Raw genomic sequence first — 10,484 nt, forward strand, 5'->3', positions numbered from 1 at the left:
GAGAAATGACAAACAATAAGCGCTACTCTACACTGCTCAAAACTCGCGTTTGGTATCATCAGTGGCAAATCCTTTAAATATGAAAATGTACTTACAGTCTGGCATTGTAGTCTACTCTTCCAGGAAACAGTCCTCCATAAAATGCGCTGGACACATCTGAATATTTGGGTTGAACTGTTCTGGAACGTTGTTGTAAATACAACTTAACCACTGATTTCTAGTGGTGTCCTCTTTTGGAAGGCCAAATAAAGTAGTTTCGCTTTCACAACGAAACACACAGCGTCTTCACAACATGGCGGCGGCATCAATACTACAGCGAGAATAAAAGTTATGCTTTCTTTCTTTGCGTGAACATTTGGGCGTTGTTATGCAAATCTTCCCACATAGTGATGTAGGTATGTGGGGGCGTGTTAGAACGAGCCGTTTTAGGTAGGTGTGGCTGACTCTTAACTTTTATAAAGAATATCTCTTTGGATTTGAGACTTTAGTCTTTGCAACTTTACAGATCTTCTTTATGCACCAAGAGCTTGTAACACTCCAAAGAGAAAGGAAAAATTTAAATCGCATCATATGACCCCTTTAAGGCCAATTCAAAGCAGTACACAGTGGTATCTCCCAGATCTAAGGCTTGGAATCAGTCCGTGACTTCCTCATTAATGAAGCTTTTTTCATCATTAGCCGGGCACCAGATGAACCTCATCATCACACTGCAGAGCAGACGGTGCGGTAACCGAGGCGTGGTGGGGTGGGGGAGTTGGGATATGTGGCGTGCCATCTGATTGGTGGTAGACTGAGTGCTGTTAATTGCACTTTTACCCAAATGCAGACCTCCGCTCATTAATCACAGTGCCGGGCCTACATTTGACAAGGCAATTTAAGAGAAATAAACAAACATGATCGAAATAACAGGAGGACTTAATTGAGCCTCTGATGCAGGACAAACATGTTACACAACGGGATGAAGGAAAAAGAGCGGAAAAACATGAAAGAGTGACCAGAGAGCGGGGAGACCCCTAATTGAGTAGAACATCTGGCTCTGTTCCACCGTTTGAACTTCATTGTTCCTGTGTGTGATGGATGCAGCTGGAGAAGGTTGAGTTTGGGGGATGGAGAGGGGCCCATTTGGTCTGCAGGCTCTGAGATGAGAGGAGGATATATTTTCCTTTCATTCTCCATGGGAGGGCATTCGCTTACTCTGTAAATAACTCCAATTAACTCCAGACAAGAGTGACATGCCCTGCTGCAGTCCATCATGTGCCATGTGCCCAGGTCTGGCTCGCATTGGACATTATTGCACTCAATAATAATTTTTTTTACTTATATAGGATATAATAAGGTAGGGCTGCACGAATAATTGTATTTTAATCTCGATAACGATATCCACCTTTCTCGATTAATTAAAAACAATCGTCACGATATTGTCCGGCTCGTTATTTATCCTGAAAACGTGTTTTTCATTTGGCATTTGCGTTATCTTGCATTGCTAACAAATCTTCACTAGAGTTCATGCTTGTGGTTGCCAGATGTGAAGAGATTAAGTCCCCAAAACAGAGCTTTTCTCCTTTAAAGGGGTCCTATTATGCTTTTTCTCTTTTTAAACTGTAGTTAGTCTGTAATGTTGCTGTTTGAGCATAAAAAAGATCTGCAAAGTTACAAAGCTCGTCCCAAAGAAGTGAAATAAAAAGCGCCCATCTATTAAAAAAAAAGTGTCTCACACGGCTCCGGGAGAGTGAACAAAGGCCTCCTGTAGCGAATCGATGCGTTTTTGTAAGAAAAATATCCATATTCAAAATGTAATAATCACTTCAATCTAGCTTGCGCATACTGTTGTAAACGGAAGCAGTTCCGGGCTGATGACGTATGAGGTCGGCTTAAACACCTTGTCAATAAGGGCAAGTTATTTATTTTTCATTGGCTCAAGTTAAAAAATATAGATGTGAATCATTACTCAAAATTTTTTTAATTGGATGAATGAAACATTTTTTTCAGTGTATCAGCGTGTGCTGTTCAATAAATGCCAATATTCCCTAAACACACCCAGTAAAGACAATGATGTGGTCAGGATGCGCTGGCTTCCCTTTAAATTTGATTTGATGATTGTGCCCGCCTCTTATCTCGACAAATCATGTGAATGCAAGCGGAGTCGTCTGGGGCTTGAGTGCATGTCAGGGGAGGCGCGAAGAGTGATAAAATAATATTTAATTATTTACACTAATTTGAACCAGTACATTATAATGAAAACAATACCTTAAAAAGGAAAAGAAGCTTGTTTTTGCGATCAGATTTTTTAAACCGGTAAACTCCTGTAAACTTTTCAGTCCAAGGAACCAGTAAACGAATGCCTTCAAACCGTAGCCTAAGTTCAAAACAGCTACAGAGAAAACACGACTGGTTTCATTAGAGATTGCTTAAAGTCACGTCCAGAATTATTCTTTTCAGCGTGTATTTGGCTTAAAAGCACGAATGTTTTATAATGGACGCTGCTGAAGCCTGAAGGTGTTTTTTAGATTCTGAATGGATCCGTATAGAAGCCTGTACAGTCAGGTCAAGGCAGTAGGTTTAGTGATCTTTTGGCGTCTCCTTGTGGTCCTGTTTGATATCGCAGCTTGACTAGTGCTTAATTGTATTAAAAATGCTCTAAACTATTTTTTTTTGCACTATATAGTAGGCTATATAGATAAATTGTAAAAAGGTATGGGGGAAGTAGGGGGTTACTATTTGCCCGTCACTGTATTCCATGGAAGAAACAGTCAGTCAAACAAGGAGTAGAGCTGCACAATTCTGGATAAATTGATTGCGATTTTTATTTTTATTTTGGTATCAAATAGAGAGATGATTCTCCTACAGATAACTAAACAAAATAGCTTGTCTACTAGTGGTTCAGACAAAATGTTAATTGTTGCAGTCTATGTAATTTTTTACATTTTAATTATTTATTGCAAAATCTGCACCTCTTTTGTGGCTAATAATAATTTCATAATGATCCTTACTCCAGTAAGTCAAGTAGCAGAAGTTACAGAAAGTGAAAATGTGCAAATACTATTGGCCCATTTTGGGGTAAACTAAATATGCAAGACTAGTCTTGACTCTTACATGTCACTGTTTATAACACAGGCCGTTCACCCTTTCCTGGGCCGCTTAAAAAAAATGGGGGCATAAATTAAGAGTATACCCACTTCTCCAGGCACCACTACACCACTGATAAGGATCCAACGTCTTATATAAAAAAAAGACACAGCGAGAGCCTGAAAGATAATGCAATTATTACTTTGGATGAGAGAAATAATCTGCTGCATGCTGAAATGTCTTTCTGACCAGAATCTATTGGAGAATGGGCAATTGAGTTCATCCACCAAACAAGCCAACCTATAATTAGTTCGAAGAAATCACTGAACATTAACTTCTGCTTGCACAGTAAAAATAACAGAGTTAACCTTTTAAGAGATGCTCTCTGCAATGTGCTAACTCAAGGTCAAAGGAAACGAGGCAGGCCGGTCTCTCAGTTCCTCTACCTAGCAGTTTCAAATCCACAGCTCAGTTTCCATCAAGGTCTGCACTTTCACTTCAGCTTTTCATCACCGGCTCAGACGGCGTCTTGAGATAAAGCTACATCAGTGACCTTTCCCATAAAATCTGCTGCTGCGTTAGCAATTACATTCAGTCTGCTTCAGCACAGCGTTCAGTCCAAGCATCATCCCGTGAAGTTCCTGTTGCCCCCTCTACTGTTACATGTTGATCCTATTCTGTTTACTCACAGCAGATGGTAATGGGCTCCAAAAAAAGTCCGTTTCAACAACTAGAGCATTGTGTTTATCCATAGTGAGTGTTGTGGAACATCTGCCGGGAGAACGTAGTAGCTTGTGGTCAAACATGAATTAAGGATGGTTATTTAGTGAGGGTGGTAAACATCCTGTGCTTTAAGGAAATAAAACCATTCCAAACATCATGGTGCTAACGCCTACACTGGTTTACAGGTGCGAGAGGCGTAGAGGTGCAAGCTGGGAAGAAAGTTTTTGCACATTTGCGGAAAACACAAACTTCCCCGAATGCTCCGGAGCTGTTAAGCAGCTTTAAACCGAGCAAGCTGAGTAAGGAGATTTTAACAGATGGCTGCCACTTGTGAGAAAGTGCAGTATATTACCTTTTTCAGAGGGGAATTAGCTCTCTTGAAGGGCTCTCAGAGCTTTAAAAAAAAAAAACGTTAGTTTCTGGACATGACGAGGCTAGAAGAGGTAGAGTAAGGAATGGGGTTAATACACTGTGATTTCACTGTCAGTGTGAATGCAAAACAGCTCCCTGGACCGTCCCCACTGTCTGTGGCCTGCTTAAAGGCCAAACCTCAAGAGATATTTTCTTCTGCGAGTTTGAGAACAGTACATCTTGCGTCTCTATCGCTGTTGAAAGCAGTCTCTCTGTCATCTGCTCACACCTCAAAGCCACAGGAACATTAAAACATCTGCCAATCTTCTTATTATGCACGAAGACTGAGAAGCAAACACGTCAATGAGGCCAGGTCAGAGGCTTCAGCGAAGTTCAGCGTGTACTGCATGGCTCCACGCTTCTCTCCACAATGCTTTCCATCTCTGTCACCAAAAAAGACACTGAGGAGATTAAAGCACAAGAGATCCAACACGGCAAGGCTTAAGATTGCCACCTCAGCCCCAGACACAGCAAAGCTTGCCAATCTCCACTAGATTCAATACATCCGGCCCATTCATGCCTGTTCCAGACCACTGTTTTGTCCGCCTCTTAATGTCAATACTAATAGACAGTAATGCATTTAGATCCTTCCAGTAAGAGGAGACACTCAGAACCTCAGCAATCCTCTGATAGTTTTCAAGCAGGGTTGACATTGCTAGAATTAAGCACACAATTTGAAGATGGGTGTTTGTATCATCAATGTGACAATACTTTAATAGATGTTAAAAAATAGTGCAGTTAAAACAGACCGACCACATTTGCTTTTTTTCCACTGTTCAATCAATGGCTTTATGGTTAATTTTTTTCTTTTTCTGTTGTTGTTGTAATTTGCCCACAGCTGTGCAACAATGTAAACACTGAAAAAATATTAAATAGTGTAGTTAAAAAAACAAAACAGGGTATAATGAAAAGAAAATAATTAAAAGGGGTTAAGAAAATAAAATGTTTGCTTTTAAAATTTTTCAAACATTTACATTTTTTAAAAAAAGTTTTAAAAAAAATTTAAAACATTTAAAGCTCAAAAGTTGTTGTTTTTTTTTTTAAAGAAAGTTTTCAGTGCATATATTTGTGGAATGAATCACAAAGTTACACCAAAACTATACATTATAAGTTATTTAGGAGCTATTTTGTTCTCCACAAACTGTCAAACGTTGCATGGCAGAGATGATATTTATGGCAGGAGGGTGCTGGGGAGAGAGACAGAAAAAGAGACTCCCATTGTTGGTCTCAGGAGCTGCAGTATAATTACTATAGCACATGCGGGGCCTCTATGAAGATGCCTGGCTGCAGGCCGGGGACCAGCTTTCTGTACTGATGTCTCCCCACAGCCCCACTGCACTATGAATGAACTCTCCTTGCTTTTCCACATAGCTCTTTCTCCCGTTTCCCTCCTCTCTTACTGCCTCTTCTGTCCTTTCTCCACATCTCATTCAGAGGGCTCAATAATAAGGAATGTTTCTGCTGGCCTAAGCGGGACTTTCACTTGTCCTGCCAACAATGTCATACACACATTAATTCCAATGTATTATTTACAAATGTATTAATACTTTTATGTACTATTACATTATATAATATATACCAAATGGTATATATCATGTATTAGATTTATTACATTCTATTTATTATCATATTAATATTTATATTGAGTGCCAAACAATATTATTTTTATCATTTTTAAATTTTCCATTATAACTAACGCGTTCAATATCGAAAACCTAATCTGTGTGAGCCAGCCAAGATGTTACCGTGGCAACATATTTAAATTAGCAGAATTTTTAATGTTCAGAGAAAACCAAACGTTTCCGCTTGCAAGCCACAAAAAACATATGCATGTTCATCAATCATAAGAAACCGTGACAGCACAGCACTAACCTGACTAGCCACAGTTCAATCAACTAGCATTGGGCCATCAAACCATAGTTATTGTTAAACCCTGTACTCATCTCGATTTCTTGACCTTTTGTCTTCCCTCCCTTCCACTCTGTAATCTACAAAATCACACCCTTTGTGTGGGACAGGGAGCCAAAGGCTGGAAGGCAAAGTAGAGGATCTCTCCCTGGAGATTTAAGACAGAGTGACACAGCAGACGTGGAGGAGCTGTCAGCCGATATCCCTGCTCCTGTCCGGAGCGAATGTCACAGTTTCTGGATACAACAACGTGCCAGGACGGCCTGTCAGAAGGTGTCTGCAGGCTAACAAATGCTGCTTTACCTCTTCATCACCCTCCAAAAATTTCATTTCAATCATCTTCTCACCCCTGCAGAATCTGGTGAGACTAGACTCGAAAGCATTACTAAAATTAAACTCTTCTGCCAAAACCCGAGCCAGAGTTGCCAATCAAAAGCACTGGGATATAAACCAACAGCTGAAACACTATTATTTGCTGGCAGTATCAAACGCCTTATGATACGTTTTCAAACTGTGCACTATTTTCCCAAATAGTCAGTGGCCTAAATGCAGTTTAATTGATGTGAGGCTACGCTCTAAACCAGATGCTGTAAATGTTACGCTTGGCTGTCAGTAAAACAGAATGCTAAGATTTTCCTCTTTAGTCAAGGGCCGTGTTTCATGTCTGAAAAGCGCAGGCTGACCCAGAGCTCTAATGGCCCTCGGGGAGAGTATTCTGCATGTGTCAACTTATGCCCGAGACACACTTGCTCTGTTAATAATCTCTCTCACTTTGTTCTCGCCCTGCGCAGAGTCTGCCTGGCCCACCAAGGGTTTAGATCCAGAGTGGGTCAGTCTCTTTCATTAGGGCTTCTGTTCTTGATCAGAGTTGGATTTCCATGATAAATAGCCATGACTCAAGCTGACATGAAACACCAGAGGATACTCAACGAACAGACCAGTCATGTGACCTGACCTCTCCTGTGTCTATGTCCATCCGGCAGGACGTTCAAAGGGCAACAGATCAGTGTCAAAATGAAAGGCCATATGAGTTATGAGACTGACAACTGTGATAACGCATGAAGATGATCTTAAAAACCATCTGCTGGTGTTAAAACATACTTCTCAAGCACGATGCACATAGAATAAAAGTGAAATCTCGGCTCTATTTCTTTCGTTTCACTTTGCAATGGACAAAACCAAATACATATGTACAAATCACTGACCAGACCAGACCATAAGTGGAAAAAAAGCATCCTACCTGTCTTGTGACTGTTCTTCATACATTCTCTCCTTGGCTTCCTTAAAGAGGCGGATTGCTCTTTTGGATTTTTTAATCAGGCTGTCGATGTACACTTTGAAATAGTCATTCTCGCTTAGCTGAGTAAGTCTCTGGTTCTCTTCGTATTTGCACAGAATCAGCCTCAGGTGCTGGTAAGTGTCAGGTAAAATATCCAGGATGTACGGAGGACTGTTCTTCAGCTGTAGTCTGGGGTTCTGACACAACCTCACCTAAAAAAAAAAAAATTTTTTAAAACACACAGCGTCGGCTTAAAAAAACCAACTCCTCTTCACTGGGAACAAAGTAAATAGCAATTTTTACTAAACAATTTATTTTGAACAAAGAAAAAATTCAAAGGTAGGTGGTATTACTGATAAATCTTTTATAAAATATTTGTAGTAATGATAGATGCACGGGAAATAAATCACATAAGATGTAGTAGAAATGTATACATTAATATATAAATAAAAAAAATTTAATCACAAAAGGACTGCTTATATAAAATAAATAGTTACAAATAAATGTTTTATTACTTAAAATGGTGTTCAAAATATACATTTCTGTGAGATATACAAGTTCTAATGATAGATAGATAGATAGATAGATAGCTGGGTGGATTTCAGCTACGTACAAACTTCTCGAGCTTGCCGCCACACAGTAAACTGTTTGCTACAATGTATCAAACAACAGAGGTGTAAAGAGTACCTAAAAACCATACTTGAGTAAAAGTACAGATACCTTACAGTGAAAATTACTCCACTACACTTTACAAGTCACCAATTCTAAAAAAACTTGAGTAAAATCCTGGATGGCGTCAATAATGCCTAAAATACGGCCTTTCCGATTGTTAGGTGGTCGTCCACTGAGAGCAGTTGCCATTTTCTGCACACTGTAACACACAGAAATGTTTGCTCCTGAAGGCAACACAACACTTGTGGGCAGATATGTGGCAGTATAAATGAGCTATACCAGCACGGAAAACATTGGTTCTTTTCTATCAGTCCAGCGTTTAGTACAAAGTCAATTAAAATGCTTGAACTTTGTAACTGTAAGCAATAGCAACGCCATTAACCAATTTAATCCGTTATACTGGTTATATTTGTGAACATTAGTTGGAAACCATGAAAAACTTACAATATACAAATACACCTATCATATACGGCACATGTAATGTTTATAGGGTCTAAAAATAAACATGTCACTGGTCACTTTTGTGAAACCCTTTGAATAACTAACTTATTAAATCACATTCTAAAAGTTTTTTAAAACACTTTCAGAAAATAAGTATGCAGTTTGTAATAAGGTTGTCTATGCAGTAAAATACATGTGCCCAATTAACTGGGAATAATTTGGGGATTAAACCGTTTAAAACCCACCCTACAAAAAGGGTTACAGTGTTGCACTATTTAAAAGACCACGTAACATAAATGCGTTGTAGTAAGAAACGCAACTTGATGTTCAAAGACTATGACAACTCATAAGCCAAAGCAAGGACCTTAAATTCACTGTAAATTGCGGCAAATTGCCCTTTTGTATCATCTATAAACTCCAGACTTACTGCGGCAAAAGGAAAACAGTGTAGCTGCCAAGACAGGGAATGTCAGAGTTCCTGAGTTGAAGCTTTAGGGAGGTCCCCACAACAAATTCAACAAAAGCAACAAAAACACAACGCCAATGCCAGAAAACTGTTACATCTCTGCCCAGATGTTCAGAAACTAGAAGCGGCTTTTTCGTATCCTCAAGCTGAAACCGTTTAAATGCAGTACAATCCCGCTTTTCTCGCTGTCTGATATAGTCGTGTCACTGCTCGCTTAAAAATCAGTACTGGAACAAGAAGCTGGCAAACCAACAGGGAAGAACCGAGTGGGCGGAGCCGATGACGCAATCGCTCTCAAGTGGCCAATCAGAAGGCGGGAACGTTCTCGGAGGTGATAGAGTCCTCCAATCGCCAATTAGAGTGGAGACTTTAAGTGCATACTTAATATTTCCGTAAATGAAGAGGCAATGAAATCGTGCAAAGCGTTTTGTAGGTTGTCCCTATTATGCAAATTGTACATTCAGTCTTCACTTTCTCCGATGGAAACAAGTGTTATGGCAAGCCGTTTCAGCATTTATTCCTTAAAAATACCTCAAATATTGTATGTATTATAATGTATTATTTTATAATTCAATAGTGACTAGTATATTTTTTCACTCTTACTATTCAATAGATAATTCCATTTCCAACTTCTACTGAATTAATCACTAACTTATTAATTAGATACTAGTACTTTTTTTCAGTTGTCACTGTCCAGTAACTATTCCATTGTTAGTGATAATGATACTAGTGACAAATGGAACAGATACTAGTATCTCATAAATAACTCCTACTATAACTAAAATAGACACTAATAACTATAATTACTGGTACCATAGATTAACTAGAAGAAGAAGTAACTGGAATACTACAAAGTGGAAATTTCAAAAGTTACTAAAATTAGAATTGTTGAATTAGGAAAGTGACAAGTAGCAATGGAAAAAGTACTAGAATCTAATGAACAATTGAATAAAATAGGAAGCCTACTACTAATGTAAAAACAGATATTACTATACTCGTTAGTTTAAAAGAATAAATGTCAAATTAGCTTTCCACACAAGTCCCGTTGTTTAGCTGCCCTATAACCACGTGGGCCATTGGCGGAACATTTTAGGTGAGTTCAGGTGCGTTCGACTTCATGCGGCGCCGCGCAAACCGATCGGCGGCTGACTTGAAGCAGTGCATGTCGGTTAGAAATTTAGTCCGACTTGAACCGGCGCCGACACCACGTCACTGTCACGTGTGGCATCAAAGTACCGCGATAGCGTTTCGAGAGCAGCCGGCTGACTCAGCTGGCGCAGCTTTTTCAGAGCGACTGCAGGAGCGTTGATGACGACACAGCCATTTCACGATTGGCCAGATTCACCGCATGACAACTATAATTTCTAACCGGCATGCACTGCTTCAAGTCAGCCGGCGATCGGTTTTCGCGGCGCCGCATGAAGTCGAACGCACCTTAAGTCTTGATCCTTTAATAAGGAATGTCTTGCTCTTCCTCTTCTACATATTCTGTCTTCATCGCCTTCTGTTCATCTTCCT

The 10,484-nt window shown here is 39.6% G+C and overlaps 1 protein-coding gene across 1 annotated transcript in view; it reads right to left on the reverse strand.

Moving 5' to 3' along the window:
- LOC107747038 (E3 ubiquitin-protein ligase CBL-B-like) overlaps positions 1-8,024 on the reverse strand; it is a gene marked incomplete at its 5' end in the record, with an annotated part of 61,651 nt that extends 53,627 nt beyond the window's left edge. Inside the window, 2 exons of the mRNA XM_016561453.1 lie at positions 7,349-7,599; positions 8,001-8,024. Of these exons, the coding sequence (XP_016416939.1) occupies positions 7,349-7,599; positions 8,001-8,024 (275 nt within the window). The remainder of the gene's footprint in view (positions 1-7,348; positions 7,600-8,000) is intronic.
- Between the last annotated feature and the right edge of the window lie 2,460 nt (positions 8,025-10,484).

This window comes from Sinocyclocheilus rhinocerous, unplaced genomic scaffold (assembly GCF_001515625.1).
Source record: "Sinocyclocheilus rhinocerous isolate Xijiao unplaced genomic scaffold, SAMN03320098_v1.1 scaffold708, whole genome shotgun sequence".
In the NCBI taxonomy this organism is placed as follows: domain Eukaryota; kingdom Metazoa; phylum Chordata; class Actinopteri; order Cypriniformes; family Cyprinidae; genus Sinocyclocheilus; species Sinocyclocheilus rhinocerous.